The sequence below is a fragment of the Dasypus novemcinctus genome, chromosome 21 (assembly GCF_030445035.2).
Source record: "Dasypus novemcinctus isolate mDasNov1 chromosome 21, mDasNov1.1.hap2, whole genome shotgun sequence".
NCBI lineage: Eukaryota > Metazoa > Chordata > Mammalia > Cingulata > Dasypodidae > Dasypus > Dasypus novemcinctus.
In genome coordinates, this window is record NC_080693.1 from 13,878,623 (window position 1) to 13,902,999 (window position 24,377).

Below are 24,377 nucleotides of genomic sequence, written 5' to 3' on the forward strand. Positions count from 1 at the left end.
CTGGCCTTATGTGGAAGTTGGGACAGTCTGCCTCTTCCCTTCTCGCCCCCTTTAGCCCAGCACCTGTCACACAGCAGGTGCACACTCAAGTTCGTTGAGTTGCGTCATGTAGTACCCCCTCCGCAGTCGTTGGGACCTTTGAGGGACCACAGTTGACTGCCTCCGTAACCTTCGGGTTTAGCACAGGGGGTGGCACCATCGCAGCTCGGGCAGCTGGGGTGTTGCCTCTTCTCCCGACGCTTCTGCGTGGTGCGGGAGCTGTAAGACTCGCACCTCTCGATTCTCAGGGCCTGTGCAGCCCCGTGCCTTATATACAGCAGGTGCTCAATAAATGTTGCCTCCTCTTCCCGTGGAAGTTCAGGGGACCTTTGCAGAGGGCTGGGGCCATGTCAAGCCCTGTTAAGCTCATGGTTCCTGTATCAGTTGCTTTTCTAAACTTGCCGTCACGAGAACAGAAATAAGCCTGTTATTTTCGGAAATAAATCCCTTATTTCTGAATATTTAATAATTTAGAGATATTGACTCATAAGCGAATTCAGGCCACCCCAGAAACCCGCCGACAACCTGTTGCTTAGCAACAGCCACCCTCACCCCCCCACACACCCCGAACCTAGGCCCCGCCCAAACAGCAGTGCGCAAGCGCAGAGTGCCTCCAGGTCCGGAGGTCGCGGCGCGCGCAGTGGTGACGTGTGAGGTCTGCGACGCTGTCGGCGGTCAGAGCCCCGCCCGGAGCGGCTGATTGACTTGTCGGAGCGACCCCGGGGCGCCATGGCCTCCAGCGGGGTGGCCGGCGGGCGTCAGGCCGACGAGGTCTTGCCGCCACCCTCCGAGCCGCCGCTGTCCGAGACGAAGCCGCTGCCGCCGCCCCAGCCGCCGCCGCCGGTCGCCGCGTCCCAGCCGCAGCAGTCGCCGGCGCCGAGGCCGCAGTCCCCCGCGCGTGTGAAGGAGGAGGAGAACTACTCCTTTCTACCCCTGGTTCACAACATCATCAAATGGTAAGGGCCTCGGAAAGGACAGGCCCGCGACACTCCCTCCTGCCTCTCGTCACACCCGTTTCAGAGCTCGAGAGGCCTGGGCGCTCTGGGGAACGCCCCGTTTTACAGATGGGGAAACTGAGGCCCGCAGCGGGAAGCAGTCTTTCCCGAGGCCGTACGGAGTGGTTCCAGGCATTCAGCAAACGCTCTGAGCCCTCAGAGGGGCCAGGCCTCCTGATGGCCGGGCCATAGTCACGAGAAGGAAGCGAATTTAGGAACTAAATGCCCAGGCTTTGGAGTCACAGTGCTCCTGTTTCTTTCAAGCAGAGTTAAGTAAACTAAGCCTGTCTGAGCCTCAGTTTTCTCACTTATAATGTAGGGCTAATAGACCCTTTCGTTCCTTTTTTCATTCAACCGATACAATCTTTCCTGTGTGGCAAGTGCTATGTGCTATGGGATGTTCAGAGTTAAAAACCAGTTTTTCTCCTCATGAGTACACATAGCCCATAATTCAAGAAGATGAGAGGAGAAGAGTGATAATGGGGAATATTGAAAGAAACACACAGAAGTTGCTCCACCAGATTAGATCCCCCCTGATTATAACTTTCTTCTAACATAGTATCAGAGGAGGTGGTTGTCGTCCTTTGGTCAACATTCAGGTTAACCTGAGTTTTCAAACCGACCCTATAAAGGGAAAAAAAAAATTGTCTTCCTGAACCCCTTGTTTCCTTAAATTATTTTTCTGTTACGTCACTTAAATATTATGGCCACGTGATACTAGGTGTAAATCCATTATGCTTAAAATTCTCATTTGTCCATTAAACGAAAACAATGAAGAGTACGAAAACAAAATTACTACTCCAGCAAAGTTCAGATGAACATTGATATGCCTTGTGATGTTTTTGCTGAAATGTAATTTCACAAGATGAATGTATTGACTGTTGATGGCCCAGATCCTTTTGAGGTCGCCCTAAATTCACTTGTGGGGCGACATGATGCTTCCACCACTTTCCTCTTCAGACAACTGCAAAACCTCTGTTGGGCGCTGACTGGGGTTGACGTCACCTGGCATGAGCACACCATTCGTAGATTAAGGCAGACTCTCTTCTCATTGGCCTGTGACCATCACGTAGCACTTCTTGGCAGCAAACACAAACGCAAACGCAGATCTTGCGAGTCCTGGAAAAGCTGGGTTATAGAGGGGTTAGCCAGCATAACCCAAATAGCTTATAATGATTTTAAGAAAAATCTGGGAAAATGAAAACACACAAACTGTCCACATTCTCAGAGATATCTCTTGGAACCACAAAAGTGTATTCTTGAACCCCAGAAGAGCATTTGGGTTGGGCTGGGTTCAAGACAAGGCAGTCAGGTGTACTAGAGAAAACAGGCTTCAAAGTCAAACAGTCCTGGGTTCAAATCTGTGTGCTGACGCTTGCTTTACAATCTTGCTAACTACTTAACCCTTCTAGGGCTTAATTTGGTTATCGCTAGTATGCGGAAAATGACAGGTTCACATTACAGCTCTGTAACATACTGGCTGTTATAAGTTACTGGCTCAGTAACTTCTCTGAGCCTCTTTCTCTCTTGTGAGAGGGGGATAATAATATTTACCTCTTAGGATTGTGGTGAGATATACTCAGGAAAGACTTCTGGGGAGGTTGGTAGGTTGATCACATGTATCCCTCTAAGAGGATACTGAAAGGATGGTTTGTAGAAGCATAAAACCAAAAGAACAGGAGAGGAAATGTTTGCCACAGAGCGGAAAACCAGCCCTGAAAAGACTGAAACCCAAGCCAGAGGCAGTCTGCCTTTGACCAGGGCCTCTCCCCACAAATCCCACATCTTGGCAGTGGCAGGAACCTGGAGGTGGGGGTGGAGGCAGGATACCCTGAGGATTACGAAAAGTCTGTTGAAGAAGCAGATCTCCTCAGTCCTCTCCCCCAGCTCCAGGCAGCCAGGCGAATGCCCTTCTACCATCTTGGCAGAAGGTTATTTTTGCTTAGGAAAGAGTCAGCCAGAGGGTCTCTTGACTAGAAGATTCAGTGGGCACTTTCCAGGCGGCGGCGGGAGCCATACTGAAAATTGGGACTCAGGAAGGCGTGGAACTGCATATCGGGAGCCCACCCCAGTCTGCTTTCCCTCCTGGCTTCTAGACTGGCAGCAGGATGGATAATTCCCTTTCAGGGCGAGAGTAGAGAGCCACCTTCTCTGGGGGTCTGAGCAGCCCAGGAGAAAGGACACTGGGGCTTCCCCAAAAAGAGCCTAGGCCAATGTTATATACTCATACTGATAGTCAGCCTCCACTAAGCCTTTCAGTGCTTTTCTCCTTAACCTGTGAACGAAGAGCCAAGGTCACTAAGCATTTGGGGAAGAAACAAACCTGTAAGAAAAACAGAATAAAACAGAAGAGCAGAAAAAACCTCTTGAGGGGAACCAGTGTGCTCTGAGAGATGAAAGAGATATTGTTACTGAAAAAAGGATTAGGATCCAGTTTTTAAAAACGTTATTATATAAGTATATATTTGAGTTTTGAGGCTCCTGAGGGAAAGATGTGGCGTGTGGTAAGTGCACGTGGAAGTGTGCACAAGGAGCAAGGAAGAGGCGACCTTATTATGCTTGGCAGAGCCAGGCAGCTTGAGGGGTGATGCCAAAAATGAGTCTTACGGTACGAAAGGGAGAGGGGAGGCGGAGCGAGGGAGGGAAGCCTGGGTGAAGACGTGCAGCCAGGCAGTGGCGTGCGTGGGGTGGACTCCCAGTTTACAGTGTTGCTGGAATGTAAGAATTCATGGGGGACAGGGAAAGCTGGAGAGGAGGGAGGAGCCCAGGTGCAGGGGCCACTGCACCACCCTTAGGAAGCAGGAGGGGTGGGGAGCTGGTGGCGCTGTCAAGCCAGGGGCGACCAGCACAGATTGATGTTGGAGATGGATGTGGCACCGGTTGGGAAGCCAGATGGGAAACTGTCACAGCAGTCCTGGCAAGCGGGATGAGGACTGAGACAGGCTCAGCCACTCAGCTGAGTTTCTCCCATTGCCTCCCAAATAGTCCTGTAATGATTTTTTTTTTAGGGGGTACTGGGTATTGAACCCAGGACCGCATACATGGGAAGCAGGCACTCAACCACTGAACTGCATCCACCCCCCCAGTGAGAGTTGTTTGTTTTTTGGAGGTACTAGGGATTGAACCCGGGACCTTGTACATGGGAAGCAGGCGCTCAACCACTTGAGCTATATCCGCTCCCTGCTCCTTTGATTCTTATCCCCCCCTTCCCTGGGAATGAATAAGGAAGTAAAACCTCAAGTAGTGAGTTTAGCCTTTCTTGTTCTCACAAAGAATTCCGAGTGCCACATCATTAAAATTTCTTTAACAATGTAATAAAGGTAACAAATGCAAATTCAAAAGTACACAAATAGTAACTACTTTTAATACCTAAGTATCCTTCTGGAATTATATATGCATATTTTTTCAAAAAGGTAGGCACATTAAGATCATACTGTGCTGTGCTTTTTTCTTAGTAGTCTATTTTGGAGCCCTTTCCATACTAGCACGTAAAGGTCTACCTCATAAAGCAGCTGTAGAACATTCTGTTTTGTGAATGTACTGTAATTGATGTGACGAGGCTTCTGATTTGGGACTTTCAGGTGTCTTTCTTTCTTTTCTTTCTTTCATGACTAGTAGTGCTGGAGTAAGCATCTTTGTATTTGAATGATTTTTATTATGAGATAGTTCAGCAGTGGAATTGCTAGATTGGGGAGTATTTTGTTTATTTTGATAGGTTATTGCTAAGGTTAGTGTGTTACATCTTTTTAATTAACTCCTTCACTAAAACACAGTCCTGTAGACTGATGTGCTTCAGTTAACCTAAAAATTTTATTAAATGGCCCATCAATCTGCCACCCAGAAAGCATTTTTTCAAAGCTGTATATATATTCAAAGATAGAAAATTCATAGATATAAAATGGAATTCTCCTTCCACTCCTCAGCTCCCCTCCTTGTCCCCAAACTGCCTAATCTTCCCTTTTGTGGATATGCCATGATTTATTTAAATAATCCTTGCTCAAGGGCTCTCGTTCTTTCTGGAATTTTTTTGCTTTTGCCATCAGTGGAGAGTGAACAGCCTTTTAAGCTGTATCTTTTTTTCCACACTTTTTAAAATTAAAGTTAATAGATTAGGAAGAACGTTGTGAGCTGTATCTTGATAACCCCTCGGGCACCTCTGTAGGGTGAACCTCTCCAGGGGGCTAGGAGAATTTAAGTTTGATGGCTGTTAGAAAGTTCAGAGAATGCACCAATTTCTGCTTTCACCAACAGTGTATTTGTTTCTTTTTCCCATACCCCTGCTAGCATTGTTAAACTTTTTAAACTTTTGTTACTCTGAGAGTTCCAAAATTTTATATTGTATTGCTTTGCATGACTTTTATTATAGTAGGTAAGGTATCCTTTCATCTGCAATTTCATATGTCATTTGTGTCTTTCCCCAGTAAAGCCCCCATTTTTCTACTAGGTTGTTCCTCTTTTTATGAGCTGTTCATACTGTAAGGAAAGTATTCGCTGGTCAAATGTATTGAGGAGAAATATTTTCCCCAAATTATTGTTTTTCTTTTGGCTTTTTGCCATTCGGAAGCATATGATTTTTTGTAGTTAGATTTGTTAAGCTCTTCCTTTCTTGCTTCTGAGTTTAGGTCCTACTTGGAAAACCTCCCACTCTAGAATGATAGATATTTCTGCTTTCTTTTTCATAGATGTTTGATGGTTTGATTTTCTTTTAATTCTTCGATGCTTCTAGAATTTATTTTGATCTAAAGAGGAAGGGCGGACCTAGCTTTCTCCCCAGTTAGCCAGATCTTCCCGCTGCCATTTGTTGAATATTCATCATTTTCCCCACTTGAATTGCCGTCTTTATCAGACCCTAAATTTCCGTCTGTTTTCTGACCTACTCCTGGACATGCTGTTCTTCTCCAGTACCAAACTGTTTTAATTCCTGCATCTTCACGGGGTGCTTAATGATCTTTGAAGGCCGCCCTCCCTCCTCTGCCGTGGGCGCAGTGTTTGCTGACGGGCAGAAGCTGTACCTTTCCCATCCAGCTCGCCTGTGCTTGTGGTCAGTGGAGCATGTTGTCTGTCATCTTCCAGAGGTGGGGGGCCTCCATTAGCCTGTGGCCTCCCTGTTCTCCTGTCTTTAATTCCTCCTGAGCACGTCTTCAGGTTCAGTTTTTCTCTGCCAAAAAATGCTCAGGGGTCCCTGTTGCTCTCAAATGCGGCCCAGGCCTTTAGCCTTCCCTCCAGGGGTCTCTGCCGGCCACCCCCATCCCAGACCCAAGAACAGGTCGCTCAGATGCTTGTGCCTTTTCCCAGTGGAGGCCACGGAGGGCGCTTCCTCCAGGCTCCGGTTCCTGTCAGGAACTTCTTCCCTGTCCTGCCGCTGTCCACAGCGATGCCGTGGGTTCTTCAGGGACGAGCCTCGGGGCCGCCTCCTCTGGCTCCGCACGTCGCCCTGCGCTGCCGGGTCGTGACTGCGGGGCTGAGAGAGCTGCTCCGTGGTGCCCGCGCGGTCACCTGCAGGCCTTTCTCATGTCAGCTGAGCAGCTAAAGCTGCACATTCATGGTATTTTTAAAGAATGGGGAAAGGGAAAAGAAATATCTCATTATTTTTGCCCCTAAGAAATGATTTTTTGGGGGAATATACAGAAGCCCCGTTATAAAAGTATACCCAATGAAGGAGGAATGAATCGAGACGAGTTGAACCAGGGAAAGTTATACTTTTTGTTTGTTTCCTCTAACTCCGCAAATGTAATCTGAGTTGAGAACTTCAAGCCCAGCCTAGGAGTTCTGAAACGCGGTGCCCACTGCCTGGCTCTGGGGTTTGGGTCCACCTCGCAAAAGTAAATTCAGTCATCGTGGGGGCTTTGGGAATTTTTTAATGGCATTTTAAAATTCTGCGCATTTTTTAGGCTGCCGGGTAGGTAGCGCGGAGCCACCTCTGGGTGCACGGCGGTAGCTCGAGCGGTGAGCACACACCAGATCGGCCTCGAGCCTGGAGGCTGGGGCCGGATTGTCCAGCACGAGCCCGTTGGTTGCCGCGGCTGGCCAGCCCGCCCTCCTTCACGGGCACAGGGTGTACTGGTCTGCTTCTTCCCACACAAGCCCCTTTTCACCCGCCCGGCTCTCCATGCCCTCCGTGAGCGCCCCTGGGTCCGCCGGCTGGCCGCACGCAGCCTGGCGCAGCCCCCGCCGCTCACGCTGCTCCCCCTCGGCCCTTCCGGTCGAAAGAGCAAGTGCCCCGATGGGCCTGTCTGTGGCTCCTTCGGCAGAATGGTTTCTGGTCCGTGTGTCGTCGCTCACCGGCCGGGCTCCCCCGGCCAGGAAGCTCTGGGTAGGCAGGAATTCACACGCCACCGGTCACAGGGGACAATGCCCCAAATGCCATGGGAGGGCAGCAAAGCTGGGTCTTGAGGAAGAAGAGGGGTCGAGCTGGGAAAGCCGGAGGCTGCCCGTGGACGGCCCTGGGGGCCCCTTCAGAAGGCGGGCAGGGCGCCAGCCGGGCTTTAATTTATAATGGATTTTGTTCATGCACATCCCATATCCACCAAACATATGCTCCCCTCCCTCACCCCCCCAGCCTGCTTCCCATCACGGTAAACTTGCTGTTTCTAGACATCTCTTAAAAGTGGCATCATGCCGTGTTTGTCTTTACGCCAGAAGAATAGCGGGAGCCCAGGTGACAGTTTTCTAGCTCACCAGTGTGGGACGGGTGGTGGCGCCATCTAAGAATGGGGCGGGTTGAGGCGGAATGTGAATTTTGCTTTGGGTATTTGTAAGGCCCCCGCCCCGGGGACGGGGGTGGGGGGGCTGGGGAGTTCTCAGCATTCAAGGAGACTGAGCATCGACTTAGGGATATTTGCCAAAGCAGCAGTTTTTGTCAGACTTTTAGCCACAGAACTTTTTATTGCTCCTCCTAAAAAGCATGTTTTTCACAGGTAACCCTTTTGGCCAAGGAAACTAGGGTCGCGAGGTTCATGGCCCCTCTCCCGGGGGCCCCTAGGTGCCAGCAGAGCTGGGGCAGAGAGAAGCAAATGACCGATAAGTACAGGCAGCCAGGCTGGGGCGTCAGCGGCAAGCACGCAGGTCGCCTGTCACTGGAGGTGGACATGGGCACAACTTTTTTGGAAGGCGTCTGGTGATTTTAATGTGCAGAACCTTTGATCCAGAAATCTCACTTCCAGGAAAGTATCTTGCAAAAATATTTGCACAAGTGTATAAAGATATAGGTACAAAATGTTCACTGCCATTCTGATTGTAAGAACGATAAATGGCACACCAAATACCTTTCAACAGTGAGGGCAAAATCTTGCCAAATAATTTCGCTGCATAATGTGTGTGTGTTAGCACGGAAACACATCCAAGTTGCATAGTAGAGGGGAAAAAAAGCAAGCTGAAAAGCCGGGCCTACAGTATGATTACGTTTCTGTGAAAACAACTAAAAATTAGGTACTTGTGTGCCATTGTATGGTTAAGTAGCATTCTGAAATGTCATACGCCACATGTCAACGGGTTCTCTCTGAGACATGGTATTAGAGGAACTTTCATTCTCTAAGTCATGACTGTCATTTTAAAATTTTCTTCCCCTGTAAGCATCTACTGCTGTCATAGTAAAAATAATAAAGCCATTTTAAAAAGGAGAAAGCCACGGAGTTAGCGTGGTGGGGAGAGGCCCCGGGCAGGACGTGAGCAGCTCTGAGAACTGGCCAAGGCGAGGACGGGCAGCTGGGGAGGGGGAGGGACTGCGAGGAGGGGGCTAGACAGCCGAGTCAGAGGCCGAGGACAGACCGAAAGGGGTGGCTCGGATCTGGGAGGAGCTGGGACGGAAGGGGAGGGCGGCCTCCAGGGAAAGGGGCCCGGGAGCCTCCGGCCGTGGGCTGTGGGCGGACCTTACTCAGTTGTGGCGGGTCCCCACCCCGGTGCCCTGGCGCACCTGTGCTAACACAGACGTGATTCGCAGACGTCCCAGCCCTGCCCTGCGCTGGCCCCTGGCACCCACACAGATGGCCGCGTCGGCTGCTGCAGTGATGCGCAGAGCAGGCCATTGGTCCCCCGAGACGTGTGCAGGTCGAGATGGCCAGGCCACGGCCCGTCCCTCCAGCCGGGGCCCTGGCACCTGGGGTCCACGCAGACGGCGCTTGCTCTGTTGGGGCACTTTCCACGTCTCTTGACCTGGCCTAGTCTCCTCTTTCTTTTTCTTTTTTCCCCTCCTTTCTAAAGCTGGGTGATGACTAACAAGAAGCACAAAGACGGGCCCATTTAGAGCTGTCTGCTTTTGTTCGGGCCTGTCCCTTTTCTTTGGATGTGACTGTTTCACAGTCACCCGGGTTCCTGAGTAGTGCTTTCGTCGCCCCAGGAGTTCCTCGCTGTTTACCTCCACCGCCTGGGGCAGAGGGCCCGCGGCGCTTCCCTGTGGCCCCGGCCTGCTCTCAGCCCAGCTCCCCTCCGGGCAGGCTTTTGTGCGGCCTCCGCGTCTGTCTGTCTCAGGCGTCTCCTGGGCTGAAGTGCACCGGGTAAAGTATGGGACCCCCCCCCATAAGATTTGTGGGGTTTCAGAATTGTCTTTTAAACATGGTCCATTTTTTACTACACATTTAGATTTTCTTTGGCCAGGCTACATTTGCCTCAGGAGCTGGAATGTTACAAGGTCCCTTCCCATTTTTTTTTGTTGTTTTTACCATGTGCTTTCAGACTCATGATGTGAGCCCCTTTTCTTAACCCTGTGTTTTCATTTTGAAGCTCCCTTGGACACACATTGTAACCAATGTGTTAACATCGCTGCCGTCCAACTGTCATGATCTCCAAACTCCAGGCGGTTTCTGTCCGGAGTTGTGGAGCTGAGCTGCAGTGGAAAAGAATTAAAATGAAAGCTCCACCTGTTTCCTTTCGAGTGATTTGCAGTTCTCACAAATACTGGGTCTCTTCCCTAGAGATCAGGATAAGGTTTATACCATTAATTGAATCTCTAAATGGCAGGCATCAAATGAGAGGAGATAAATGGTCACCTCACCCTTTCCTAAAATAAATGATTGATTCTCTGTGTCCTGCCTTCTGAGTCGAAGGCTATTGATAAATCGTGAAGGAGCAGTGGTGGGCCTCGATTTGCAAAGCATAATACGTAACATCATCAGGAAAGACAGCTACTCTGTCTGCGTAAATGGAGAAATGACTAGTAAACATGAACTAGCACCATCTGGTTGGAAATGTCTCGCCAGGGATGAATATTTATTTAAAAAAAGGCCATTGACAGTTTTCCCCTTTTCTGCCTCAGTGGCTTCCTTCTAGAACAGCTTGCTGAACTGGCTGGTAGTTTTTAGTCACAACTGCTCGGTTTCTGTTTCCAAAAGCTCATCCCTTCTACTTACTAACTTTTTAAAAAATGGATGGGAGACAGGGCAGGCAGTTTCTCTTGATGGCAGGTGAGGGTCTTTGTTTTGTTGTGAATTCTGTAGGGAAGCACGGAGCTGGGGACAGCTGATGATAGCTGTGGGCTGAGGGAAAGACCCAGTGGTGACAGTGAGCTTGCCCTGAGGCCCGGAGCTGACCTGCTGGAAGAGCAGGCCTTGCACTGCCGGAGAACTCCCAAAGCTGTAACGAACTTAAAATGCATAAACACCCTTGTGGAAATTAGTATTTCTGCTAATAGGTTCAAGCAGCAAAACCTTAGCTGAAATTAGCTCTTGTTAGCTGATAGTCTCCTGATTGGCTTGGGAATGGCTCCAACACAAAGAAATACAGTTTTGCAGCAAGTTTTGTTTTTTGGCATTTGTCATCTGCTATTGGTACCAGTTGGTTTGTTCATTTGTTCAACAAACATTCATGGACAACTTGTCATGCATTCATTCTATTTTTTATTATTATTATTTTATTAGAGAAGTTGTGGATTTACCGAACACTTGTGCATAAAATCAGGATTCCCATAGACCACCCCTCCACCACCACCTGCACGTTCATTCTTCCAACACACGCGACACAAATGCCGCAGTGCCCTGAGAAGGGGTGTGAGCGCCGGAGACAGGCCCCTCCGTCGCAGGCTAAGCGTTTACTGACGCCCGCAGATTTTTTGAGCAGATGATTGAGGGGGCGTGATGTGCTCTCTAATGGGTGGCACGGGCTCCAGCAGGCCCAGGGGCCTCCAGGCAGGCCCGGGGGCTCCAGGGAGGCCCGGGGGGCTCCAGGCAGGCCCGGGGGCTCAGGCAGGCCCGGGGGCTCCAGCAGGCCCGGGGGGCTCCAGGCAGGCCCGGGGGTTCCAGGCAGGCCTGGGGGTTCCAGGCAGGCCCGGGGGCTCAAGCAGGCCTGGGGGGCTCCAGGCAGGCCCGGGGGGCTCAGGCAGGCCCGGGGGCTTCAGGGAGGCCCGGGGGCTCAGGCAGTCCGGGGGGGCGGGCTCAGGCAGGCCCGGGGGGCTCCAGGCAGGCCCGGGGGGTTCCAGGGAGGCCCGGGGGGGCTCAGGCAGGCCCGGGGGGCTCCAGGCAGGCCCGGGGGTTCCAGGCAGGCCCGGGGGCTCAGGCAGGCCAGGGGGGGCTCAGGCAGGCCCGGGGGGCTCCAGGCAGGCCCGGGGGTTCCAGGCAGACCCGGGGGCTCAGGCAGGCCAGGGGGGGCTCAGGCAGGCCCGGGGGGCTCAGGCAGGCCCCGGGGGCTCCAGGCAGCCTCCCGGCAACACCGCACACCCAAGGCCGGTGCCTACCCCTGGCGCCTCACAGCCTGGTCGGCGCGGGCACCATAACAGATGCCCTGAGAGCCCCCAGCCTGGGAACGGCAGGCCGAGCCGGGCCGCCCCACGGCACCGTGTGCTGACGACCGCCCTCTGCCCTCTGCAGCATGGACAAGGACAGCCCCGACGTCCACCAGGACCTCAGCGCCCTCAAGGCCAAGTTCCAGGAGATGCGGAAGCTGGTGGGCACCATGGCCGGCACCCACCTGAGCCCCGAGCAGCAGCAGCAGCAGCTGCACAGCCTCCGCGAGCAAGTCCGCACCAAGAGCGAGCTGCTGCAGAAGTACAAGAGCCTCTGCATGTTCGAGGTCCCCAAGGAGTAGGAGGGCGGCTTCGGGGCGCCCCCGCCCGTGGCCCCGGGGCCTTACACCCCCCCCCAGTTCTGAACCTTGTCCCCGAGTGGGCGGGGGCAGTGGCACAGCCTGGTAGTTGGCCTCAGCCTCTGTGTGGCCCTGGGGCTCGGTGCTGTACGTGCTGTGTCGAGATGCAGCACCGGTGCCTGCTGGGGGCGCGTGGGGAGGGGCTGTCCGCTGTGTGCCCAGAGCTGAAGAACGCCGCGGGAAAGGGGGGCCCCTCCTTGCCCCCTCCTCCCAGGGCGTGCGCAGCGTGTCCCTGGTACCTATTGTTCCTGGCAGCAGCAGGTTCCCGAGACGTTTGCAGCATTTGCAGGAAGTCGGGGGTGAGCCCTGCCTGCGCCCCCATGGCAAAAGCAGGGCGGCTGGCGGAGAAGGAACGGGGTTCTGTGAGCCTGCAGGGTGGCCTTTATCCCCCCCAGCAGTCTCTCCTTTCCTGTCTGAGCAGTGAGTGTCACCGTGCCAGCGGGGCTCAGCCCACAGCCCTCCAGGCAGCTCCCGGACGCCAGGCTCACTGCCGCCTACACCTGCCTGTCACTGGCAGCTCTGGCCTCCTTCCTGCCACCCCCATTTGGCTCGTTTGACCAGCCATTTAGTGCAGGGGGGGTGACCAGACCACTTCAGGCCCTATGTGCGTCCCCATCGGGGCAGAAGGGGCCAGGCTTTCTACACCAGCGCAGTAAAACCGGTTTTGGGGCCAGGGGGTCTTGGCTCCCTGGCCTTTCAGATTCAGACTGGCCTGGTTATAAACCGGGGTCCCCCTCTGGCCTTGTCACTGCAGAGTCCCCTACGCGCGTTCTCTTCAGCAAAAGGCTGCTCAGGCTGACCAGCCGAGGGCTCAGCAGCCGGGGTGTCCGCGTAGTGCTGAGTCAGCCCTGCAGGGATTGGGGGGCTGGCGGGGTGTTGGCAGCCAAGGGCAGGCTCGTCAGTGTTTGTGAGCAGCCTCGGTTTCCCCGGTCCCACCCGGGCCCCTTCCAGGTGGCGTCCCTTCTCTGCACCCTTCCCTTGACCATCCGCTGGAGGGAAGAGCAGTTCTTTCCCCGCCGTGAGGGCGAGGGCAGGTAACGGGATGTTGTTTAGAGCTCCAAACGGCCGGGCTGCGCTGGCCCGGCGGGGGGCTTAGCAGGTGCCTGCTGGCGGCGGTTGGCAGCAGTGTTGTGCTTGCCGAGGCGGGTTCTGAGTGCTGCCTGCACCTGGCGGGAGGCGGCGGGCGTGCTGGGCCCTCGGGGGGCACGGAGCCGCTGGTGCCAGCAGCTGGGGGCAGACGAGCAGGCTCTCAGCTGAAGGGGGTGGCCACTTAGTCGACCACTGCTCCCTTGGGACTATCTAACTGAATCAGTTATTTTCTAGACATTTTCGAGTAACACATGGGCCGGTTTTAAGGCTCTGACCAAACCCGGTGAAACATGAAGCCTAGAAAACGACAAGCCGCGGGGGTCTTTCCACAAGGCAGAAGGGACGTGCAGCCCCTCGCAGGGCAGAGGGACGGAAGCGGCTTCCACCCCCGCGTCTGTGGAAGCCTTTCCTGGACCGGGCTGTGTTCCGATGTGTGGATTTGTGACCTTTTTCAAGTGTATAATTAAAAGAACTTCCCCGTTCGCGGCTCTCTCCTCTTTACGCTCCGCTCCGCTCCTGTACGAGGGAGCCAGGCAGGATGACTCCCCGGGCGGCTGAGAGGAACCTGCCCACCGAACAAACGGAAAGCCTCCGCTCCCCGGCCCCCCACACCCTTGACCCTGCTGCAGCGAGATCAGCGTGGAAGTGCAGCGGGGTGGTGAGCCCTGTCCCAGCGCGCAGCATGCCGGGGCACCCAGCACCGCAGGCGGCAGCAGTGGCCGAGGGGCCAGTGATGTGAGGGGCGAGTACCTCCCGGAGGCCGACGTTGCCCTCAGAAAGTTGTCCCACCCCCACACTCACAGGCTGAGCACCGGGCAGCCGCCAGTGCTTTGGGTGGCTGGGTGCTAGGCACCCACCGCCACGGCAACCCCAGGGAAAGGGCGTCCTCAGAGCAGGGGCGCTGTGCCCTGTGGGTGCACAGGTCTGCGTGACAGAGGTTGCCGGGTGAGCGGTCCTGAGCAGGCCCTTAACCACCAAGGACGGAGGGGAGCTGGGGCTGGGTGGGGGCAGGTGGGGCCAGGCAGGAGGGGAGGGTCCCGCCTCGGGATCACAGCTCTCCGGCCTCTGCCTCCGAGGGGGCTGGAGAGGCCTCAGGGGCTGGGGTCTGACACCCGTGGCTCGGCTCACACTGGGCTGGGGACTGGGCTGGTGCCTGCTGGCAGTGGGCAGCTTGGCTACAGACCGCTCCTGGCGCTCACTGCCGGGACCGGGGAAACAGGCCCAGGAAACGGGGCCTTTGTGACCCGGCCAAAGGGAAGGCCAGCAGGCGTGGGCAGGTCGGGGCAGGGGGACCTGGCGTCCACTCCGTCACCCAAGTCCTGGGAGGCCCTGCGCCCCCTCCAGGACTGCTGACGCTGTTTTCTGAACCACCCAGTTTGGTTTTCCAGTTCTGGGAAAGATGAGCTCCAATTCCACCAGAAAGGAAACAGCCCTCCTCCCTCCCTCCAGCCGTTTTCATAAAGCAAACCAAGCCCGGTCTTCCACTTTGTCATTTTATTTTAATATTAAAAAAACAACAACAATAGAAATTTTAAAGACAGTCACACATGGAATAAACACCTGGATCAGGTTTTGTTCATGTCCACGACACCAGAACTACTATTAAAGTGCAGGCTCTGCGCGGTGCTTTTGTTTTGCCCTTTGGCAAGGTCTCTCACATGTAAACAAGTCGCTCAGTTAGCGTTTGACCCGCAGGGCGAAAGCTTTCAGCTGTGATGACGACCCAGCCTGTGGTCCCTGACGCTCGTTCTTACAGCTTAAGGGTGGCTGATCACCTCCAAACCACAGGCGCCCCCACCCGCTCTGCCTCCACCCTCCCCGTTAGGTCCCTGTGGGGGGAAAGCCGCCACCCCTTCACCTTCAGCCGAGCCCAGGGCCCCAGGCCCGTGGGTGGCCCTGTGACTCCAGGGGGGTGGCGGTGGGGGAGTGCGGGTCTTAGCCAGCCCTCTTTCCTTCCAGCGGATGACTGTCCCTTCTCGGCTCGGTGGCGCCTCCCCGGTGCGCGGGGCCAGGGTCGCGGGGAGGGGAGACGCCAGTCCTCGTGCGCGCGTGCGCCCCTGCTCCCCGGGCGCAGGGGCGGGCCAGGGCGGCCGGTGTCCCTTGTTTAAAAAAAACACCAATCGGTCCCCGGAGGCTTCGGGCCCGCGCGGCGGGGGCTCCTAGCTGATGACGCAGCGCTCCTTGTCCTTGGCCGGGCCGCCGCTGGCCTTCTCGCGGATGTACAGGAGGTCGCTGTGCACGCTGGGCCGGCGCGCGAAGGGCGCCACGATGCCGACGGCGTCGCCGGGGTCGCCGCCGCCCGCGCGCAGCAGCCGCCGGCCGCGCAGCGCCTTCCTGGGCAGCGCGTCGCAGTGCTGCGCCGACACCTGGCGGTGCAGGTCGGGGCTCATCTCGCTGGGCAGCCTGGCCATGGCGAAGAGCGCGCGGAACATCTGGTCCACGCTGCTGTTCCTCTTGGCCGAGACCTCGAAGTAGGCGCAGCGCCGGGGGTCGTCGCCCACCAGCCGCTCGATCTCGCGCTGCCCCACCTCGCGGTGGGAGTCGCGGTCGCCCTTGTTGCCGCAGATGACCAGGGGCACGTCCACGTCCTCCTTGGTTCTGCTCTTCAGGCAGGACTTGGTGTCGAGGACCTGCTGCTTGAGCCGGTGCACCTCCTCGAAGGAGTCGCGGCTGTCCAGGCTGAACACCAGGACGAAGACGTCTCCTAGACACAGCGGGGGAGGGAGCAGGTGAGGGCGCCTGCCGGGGTGCGGGGCCGGGGGCCCAGCGCGGCGGCTGCCCGGGGCGCGCGGCGCGGCACCCTCTCCCGACTCAGCGCGCAGCGGGAAGGGCGGGCCGCGCCTCGCCCGGGGAGCCCTCGCGGGTGCACACGGACCGCGGGCTCTTCTTCCCTCCGGCGCGGCTGCCCCGGGGCTCTCGGAGCGCCGCGGCCCGGCCCCCCGGCTCACCTGTAAGGATGGAGAGGCGCCGCATGGCGGGGAACGGGTGGTTGCCGGACGTGTCCAGGATGTCCAGCTGGTAGACCTCGCCGCGGATGGAGTAGTACTTGCGGTGGAAGTCCTCGATGGTGGGCGTGTACGTGTCCTCGAAGCGGCCGGTGAGGAAGCGCGACACGATGGCCGTCTTGCCCACCTTGGACGACCCGAGGACCACCATGCGGTAGCAGTTCTCGGCCGGGATGCTCAGCTCGGAGTCGCCTGGACACATCTTCTTGATCATCGCGGCCAGTTTCATTTGGCCGAGGGGCCGCAGGGGCGGGAGCCGGGCCGAGAGGAAGCGCGGAGGGCGGCCCGGAGGGGGCGGCGGCGCGGGAGGGCGGCGGCTGGAGGCGAACCCGGGGCGCCCGGGGCTCGGGGTGGGCGCGCGGCGCTGGGGCGGGCAGCTCGCTCTGGCTCTGCGCGCCCGGCCGCGGCCTCTTATAGGCAGCCCGCCCCGCCCCGCCCCGCCTGGGTGCGTCACGCCCGCGGGGGGGAGCGCGGGGGGCGCGGGGAGCGCGGGGGGCGCGGGCCCAGCCCACCTCCGCCCGCCGCGGCCGCCGCCCCTGCCTTTTCGGGCGCGGGGGGAAACTGAGTCCGGCTCCGGCCGGGGCGCGCGGGCACCTTTCCACCGCCCCGGGCTCGGCTGCCCCCGTCCCCCCGGTGGCTTGGGGCCCGGGCCCCCGTCCCGCCGCGCGCACCTGCGCAGACACGTCCCTTTGGGCCTCAGTTTCCCCCAGAGAATCACGCTGGTGGCTCGGCACTCGCGACGGCGGGGCCGCGGCACCGGCGCTCCTCGCGCACGACCTCTCACTCCGCGGGACGCGGCCGGCGACGCAGGCCCAGGCCGGGCGCTGCCCCGGGGGAGGTGCGGGGCCCCGGCGAGGCCCCAAGGCGCCCCGGGCTCCGCGCGCTCCGGCCGCCAGGGGGCGCCAGCGGGCTCGGCGGCGCGCGGGGCAGGGCGGGGGGCGGCGGCGCGCGCGGGTGCAGGGCGGGGGGCGGCGGCGCGCGCGGGTGCAGGGCTGAGTCGGGGGCGCGCGCGGGTGCAGGGCTGGGGGCGGCGGCGCGCGCGGGTGCAGGGCGGGGGGCGGCGGCGCGCGCGGGTGCAGGGCTGGGGGCGGCGGCGCGCGCGGGTGCAGGGCTGGCGTCGGGGGCGCGCGCAGGGGCAGGGCCGGGGTCGGGGGCGCGCAGGGGCAGGGCGGGAGGCGGGGGCGACGCGACCGCCCGGGTGGGGTCGGGCCGGGCGGGGCCGCCCCCCTCGCTCTTCCCCTCCTCTCCTCAGGGTATTTGGGGCCTTTAGGGTCCCTTGGGCCCAAAGTGCCGCTTTAGACTTGGGGGTCTGTGGCTCAGAATCTTGGAAAGAGTGAGCCCGGGCGGGCCCCCCACGGCGATCCAACCTCCTGAGTCCCTTTCCAGAGACTTCTTGTTTCTCCCTGGTGGGCTCCTTGGCAATGGGTGGGGCTGAGAGGGAAACTGAGGCAGGGCAGCCCCCTCCCACCCTAGCTGCCCCGGCCCGGGCAGATGGGGACGCGGCCGCCTGGAGGGGAGAGGGGGCTGGGGCACGCTGTGTGGCTTTGGCGCGGTCCCTGGCGTTCTCCGGCCTCAGTCTCCACTTCGGGGGCCCGCCCGAGAGCAGGGCCTGGCAATAACAATCCCAGTAGCAAACGGCCCGGGGGCCTCGGGGGCGGCGGCGCGGGGAGGGGCCTGCGTGCGCGGTGGCAGCGGGTTGATCAGTAACCGGGAGGGGGCGGCGCTGCGGGACCGCGTAGCCACAGGCCGCCTGGAGCCGGCGCGCTCCAGCCCGGCTCCTGCGGCGACAGCGGGGCTGGGGGTCCTGGCTCCGCTTGGGGCCTGACTCTGGAGACCCCCAGGGAGCCCTTAGCTCGTGACACGCACACACACACACGCAAGCACACGTGTGCGCACACCTGCACACATGTACACGCATGCGCACACACTTGGACGCATAAGTGCAACATGCACACCGTTTGCACAAATATGCCTTGCACACCAGGCATGCGCACAAGTGCACAAGCTCCATGCACATGTCCTCGTGCACATACATGTGTGTGTCATGCGGGTCACAGTGCTCCCAGCCGCAGGGCGAGGGCAGCCACCACCCTGCAGCTGCCGGCAGACTGGTTCGCCTGGTTTTAAAGGCAAAGAAACAGGAAACTTGGATGCAGGCAACCTCAGCCCCGGGAGGGGAGGGCTCCTGGCCCCAGCCCTCTCCCGATAACCAAGGATTCCAGGGAAATCTCATGCCTTCTGCAGAAGAGCGACAGCTCACGTCCCCAGCAGCAGGTTTGTTTACCCACCTGGCACTGGTCTAAATGACTTTCCTCGAAACAACCGGAAGGGCAAGGATGATTGCGCGCCATCTCCCAGGTGAAGGGCAGTGCCTGGTCCTGGCTCACTGCCGTCCCCGCCCCGCCCCGTGGCTCTGCCCTCCGTGCTCACCCCAGCCGGGCACGGCCGTGGAGCCGGCTGCTCCCACTCCTCGGCCAAGCCCACCGCTGTTCTCAGAGCTTCCTCCTCCCCACTCCCCACTCCTGGGTGTTACCTGCCATGCACTGTCTCAAAATCGGCAGCGCCCGCATCCCAGGAACGTTCTGGCCCCAGGGCCCAGCTTTGGTTCCTGGTGCAATGCAGTCAGGGGGTGTTTGCCAGGTCCACCGCCCCCACACCACGCGGGCCCCTGCCCCCCTCCCTTCTGGGCTGGCAGCCCTGGGAGGTGCACCTGGCGAAGGCCCACCCTGCAGACAGGGCCGCCAGTGAAATAGGGTGCTCGCTGCAGAAGGAGCCCACCGGAGAAGCAGCGTGGGGGCAAAGGCGGCACGCCAAGTCCCATCTGGGGGGCTGGCAGGACCCGAGGCAGGGTCCCCCTTTCCTGTCTCCGTGGCACGGGGTGGGGGGGGAGGTGGTGCTACTGATGGCTGCTGTTGGAGCTGGGAGTGCATTGGCTCCAACCTGGCCGTTTCCACCACCGTTCTAGCCCCACTCGCTCCCCAGGGTGGCGGCTCGACGGCCAGGACCCAGCGGGGAGCAGAGCTTCTCTCCCCTGCCCTGTGCCAAGTGTCAGCGGCTGGGACTGACCCCACTCCCTGCTCCCTGCCTCTGGGAGGGGACAGTGGCAGGTCCCTGGGCGCTCAGCTCCTGGTGCTTCTGAAGGCTTAGGGAAGCCAGGTTGATTCAGCCACCGCCCATCTGTCGGCCCCATTCGGGATGCCCCAGAGCCCTGCTGACCTGCAGCCCCCCCCCAGTGGGACCCCTCTCCCCAGCAGGCAAGCAGAGCTCACGCGTTTGTTAGCTTGGCCGCCTCGTTCCCACATTTGTTTTTTGCTTTTGCTTTTTTTCCAGCTTCTCTCTTTTTATTGCAAAGATGCTCATGTTTTTTTAAAAGTTCAAGGGGCAGAGGGAAAGGAACACAAAAAGCAGGCCCCCTCCACGCCTGCCGCCCGCCCCCAGGAGGCGGCGCTCCTGCAGGGCTGCCCAGAGCTGACCTTGGCCTTCCCGGGTTTCCCTCCTGCCGGCTCCCGGCTGTGGCAGCTGAAGAGCCACTCTCCCTGCAGCTGACCCCTGCGGCCGACCCGGCCCTGCAGCCCGAGACTGTTCTCTGTCCCCGCAGGGGTGCCCGGCAGGGGCCGGGGGATTCTCACCTTCAGCCCGTAGCCGTCTTGCCCTAAAGCCCGGCCTGGGCCTGGCAGCCTGGCCCTGCCCCGTGGGCACAGGCGCCTCTTTCCCAATATTTGTGCCTCCCGTGGCACAGCTGCCCGCCTCGGCGGTCCAGGTGGGCGAGGGTCCCGAGGGCGATTTAGAAACCGACCGTCGGCCTCGACGAGGCTGGAAACAAGGCTGCTTTGCAGCGCAGCCCTTGCTCTGCTCGGAGTGGAGCGGAGGCCTTTTTAACCGTGTGACCAAATGCTGGGGGTGGACAGCGGGCCCCACAGCGGGACATGGCGGCCGCACCCCCTGCCTGGTGACCGAGAGCAATTTAGAAGGTGCCGGAAAGCCAGGCTGGAGGCTTGGCCGAGCTAGTGTCGGAGCTGGAGCCCGGGAGCGGGTACCTGGGTGCTTCCAACAACCCCTCTGCTGATCCCTTTTGGCCTAGCCAGCACTGCCTGAGCACCGGCTGTATACATGTACTCATGAGGCAACAGAGGCTCCGTGTGCCCCGAGTTAGAGTGTGAGAGACACAGTGCCCCTGGGAGGGCTGGGGGGTCAGTGGGCGTCGAGCGGCCCCGCGGCCTGCGGCTCGTGGGGGCGAGGAGAGCGACAGCGGCAGTCACAAGAGAATGGGGCAGGGAAACGGACTTTGGCCCAGTGGTTAGGCCGTCCGTCTACCATATGGGAGGTCCACGGTTCAAGCCCCGGGCCTCCTTGACCCGTGTGGAGCTGGCCCATGTGCAGTGCTGGTGAGTGCAAGGAGTGCCCTGCCACACAGGGGTGTCCCCCGCGTAGGGGAGCCCCACGCGCAAGGAGTGCACCCCGTAAGGAGAGCCGCCCAGCGCGAAGGAGGGAGCAGCCTGCCGAGGAATGGCGCCGCCCACACTTCCCGTGCCGCTGACGACAACAGAAGCAGACAAAGAAACAAGATGCAGCAAAAAGACACAGAAAACAGACAACCGGGGGAGGGGAAGGGAATTAAATAAATAAATAAATAAATCTTTAAAAAAAAAAAATCAAATATTTAAAAAAAAAAAAAAAAAAGAGAATGGGGCATTGGGCCTGAGGCGTGTGGAGGGAGACTGGGGCGCCAGGCCCCATCTTCCCTGCCTCCTCCAAGGAGCCCTCCCTGACTGCTCCTGGAACTCCCCTCGGCCTCAGAGGGCAGAGCAGGGAGCCACAGACTTGGGGGGCAGATGGGCCTGGGCCTCAGTCCCTCGGCGGCCCCTCACCCGCTGTGCTGCCTTGGGCCAGTCACGCCCCCAAAAGCCCTCAGGGCCCTCTGCTGCCAGGTGGGGTGACAGCGCCAGCTCACCAGGGGCAGCAGCGGAGGGGCCTTGGGTGTCCTCCCGTGGGCTGCCCCCTCCTCTCCCGCTGCAGACGGAAGCCTCGTGGTCGTGCTTGGAGAAGCACGTCGTGCCCCGGCACAGCGCTTGCCCCAGGCCTGGGGGTCCGGCTTCGGCGGGGCCGGGACCTGGTGTTCTGAGCCTGGGAACAGCAGGCGCACCCCCAGCGCCCCCCCCCGGGCCCACCCACTGGCCGCTCCCCCGAGGGCCGGGCACCCCGCAGCTGACCGCCCTGGCAGCTCCGCCCCGGAGAGCGGGCTGCTCTCCAGCACCCCTGCGTGTACTCGACCCCGGGACCTCTGCCCTGGCCGAGGGCACTTCCTTCCACCCGTCCCAAGCCTGGCTCCTCCTCGTCTTTTGGGTCTTGGCCCAAAGGTCACCCCGTTGGAGTGGCCTCCCCTGAGCCCTGTGTCACTACCAGGTCACGCTGAAGATTTGGGGCATAATATTGATCACTATCAGGTGGTTTTGCAGTTAGTTCTACTCAAACAGCTAAGTTCTGTTCTCAACCTCAAATTCCGCTGAATCAGATGAAATTGCTGTTTCTATAAGTCGGAGAACACTGGCCATTTCATACGGTCCAGCCTGGTACAGCTCAGCTGCAGTGGAGTGCAAACTCCCGGGTTTACGCCCAGAGGCAGCGCGGGCATGCACACCTGAAAGCACCAGCGACACAAAGGGGTGTGATGGCCACAGCTCCAGGGCTCTTTGGGCCCACTCAGCCAATACCCACCGCCCAGCTAAGCTGCCACCTGCCACCCCAGGTGAGTTATGCCACTTCTGAAACTTTTCACCTTCAGTGCCCGGTTTCTCCCATCATTCATGTGAGGTCTTTTTCGATGCTACAGAATAGCCCATGGTGTGATGATACCCAGTTTATTTGGCCATCTCTTGGTAATGGAAGCTTGGTGTGACTGAATTTGGTGAATCCTCCTGTAGCAGTTTGATATAGTTATGAATTCCAAAAATAGAGACTGGATTATGTTTGTCATCTGGTCTGTTTCTGGGCGTGACTGAGTTATGATTAGGGCTTTGATTGAGCCACGGCATTAGGGTGTGGTGGGGACTCACGGATAAAAGGCACAGCAAAGGACAGAGGTGGAGCTTTTGATGTTGGAGTTTCGATGTTGGAATTTGATGCTGAGGCTGTAAGCTGGAGCCCTGGGAAGAAAGCAGTGGATACAGAAGCAAACCCCAGGAAGAAAGGAACCCTGAACCCAGAGAGAAGCAAGACCCTGGAAGGGAGGAACCCAGGAAGCCTGAACCATCACAGACGTTGGCAGCCATCTTGCTCCAACATGTGAAAATAGACTTTGGTGAGGGAAGTGGCTTATGCTTTATGGCCTAGTGTCTGTAAGTTCTTACCCCAAATAAATACCCTTTATAAAAACCAACCCATTTCTGGTATTTTGCATCAGCATCCTTTAGCTGACTAATACACCTCCCAGAAGAAATTGTTTTTGAACTAGCCCATTCCTGTGGGTGTGAGACCCTTTGATTGCAGTAGGTCCTGTTAGGGACCTTGATTAGACCACTTGATTAGGTCGATTTTGATTGAACTACATCAGTGAGGCATGACTGAGTTGGGTCTCTGCCCTCTTGCTGGAGCCTTATATGAACAGAGAGAAAGAAGACAAGCAGAAAAGAGAGAGCTGCCATTTTGACACGGCCATGTGAGAGGACTCAAGGATGTCTAGCAGCCAAAACTGAAGCACAGAGCCCAAGAAGTTGGGCCCATGGGGCAGCCCAAGGATGAAGAGACGAGCCATGTGCCTGACCGCCCACAGCTGGGCTGAGAAGACAGCAAGCCCAGAGCGGAAGGCAGACGCACCATCTCGCTTCGCCACGTGCCAGGACGCCAACATCACCAGTAGCGGACTTTGGCGAGAAAGCATCTCTGATGGCACCTTGATTTGGACAGTTAATGGCCTTGGAACTGTAAGATTTTCCCCTAGTAAAATTCCCATAATGAAAGCCAACCATTTTGGTACTTTTCACCCGCAGCCCCGTGGTGAGCTAAGACACTCGGGTTGCTCCCAGTGTGGGGCTGCCAGGAACCGCACTGCCGTGAGCATCTGGTACAGCGTCCTTGGGGGCTTTTGAAGACCCGGGACAAATGCCTCGCTCACGTCCAAGCCCACCCGAGCTTCTCTCAGGACCCCCGACCGTAGAAATCACCACTTAGCACCAAAGAGACTACCCGAGGCCCCCGTCAGGGGAAGACTGGGCTGGAGGCAGCCAGGTGGGAGGCCGAGCACAACTCTGACTTTTAAACAACGACCATTGCGATGGGCGCGTCAGGCAGCGCAGCCGCCGCTGGAGAAGAGCTGGATGGTGCTCAAACGGCAGAGTGCAGTTTCACCTGCCCCGGCCATTCCGCTCCCAGGTAGGTACCCGGGAGGACTGCAAACAGCTCTGCTCAAAAGCCTGGGCACCACCCCTCCAGGGGAACATTACTCAGCTGTAAAAAGAAGTGTCGTGCTGGCACGTGCCCCAATGTGGATGAACCTCGGAGACATCGTGTTGCAATGAAATAAGCCAGATACGAAGGACAAATGTTGCATGATTTCTCTGTGATGAGATACTTAAGAATAAGCAAATAAGCGATGGGGAGCTATTGCTAAGTGAGTATGACTGTTGGGGATGATGAAAATAGTCTGGAAATCGATTGTGGTGGTGAAAGTGACACCGTATTGTCCAAGTATTTGATGTCAAAGAATTGGCCACTTGTAGCAGTTTAATATAACTGATGAATTCCGAAAGGAAATATTGGATTATGCTTGTAATCTGATCTGTACCCGGGCATGACTGAGTTATGCTTGGGGCTTTAATTGGGCCACATCATTAGGGCATTGAGTCTCCACACCTTGGTGGGTGGGGGCTCGCAGGTAAAAGGCAAAGGACAGCGGAGGTTCTTAATGTTGGCGTTTGATGTTGGAGTGTGATGCTGAAGCCTTAAGCTGGAGCCCCGGGGAAGAGACAGCCATTCGCCCGACGGTCCACAGCTGACCTTGTGGAGAGAGGCGATGTCTAGAGAGCCTCTTAGTCCACAGCTGACCTTGTGGAGAGAGGCGATGTCTAGAGAGCCTCTTAGTCCACAGCTGACCTTGGGGAGGGAACAGCAGCTGAGCCTGGAGGAGCCCAGGAAGCCTGAGCCCTCGCAGACGTCGGCAGCCATCGTGCTCCAACATGTGGAA

The 24,377-nt window shown here is 57.9% G+C and overlaps 2 protein-coding genes across 2 annotated transcripts; one reads left to right on the top strand and one right to left on the bottom strand.

Moving 5' to 3' along the window:
* The first annotated feature begins 689 nt into the window (after window positions 1–689).
* MED9 (mediator complex subunit 9) lies at window positions 690–13,675 on the top strand. Its single transcript, XM_004455525.5, has 2 exons — window positions 690–995; window positions 11,831–13,675. The coding sequence occupies exons 1-2, from the start codon at window positions 769–771 to the stop codon at window positions 12,045–12,047; spliced, it is 444 nt and encodes a 147-aa protein (XP_004455582.1). The 5' UTR covers window positions 690–768; the 3' UTR covers window positions 12,048–13,675.
* A 1,558-nt stretch (window positions 13,676–15,233) lies between these two features.
* Window positions 15,234–16,427, bottom strand: RASD1 (ras related dexamethasone induced 1). The gene is made up of 2 exons (XM_058283334.2): window positions 16,142–16,427; window positions 15,234–15,897 (listed from the first exon to the last, which is right to left on the bottom strand). Exons 1-2 carry the CDS (start codon window positions 16,425–16,427, stop codon window positions 15,353–15,355), a joined length of 831 nt encoding a protein of 276 aa, XP_058139317.1. The 3' UTR covers window positions 15,234–15,352.
* Between the last annotated feature and the right edge of the window lie 7,950 nt (window positions 16,428–24,377).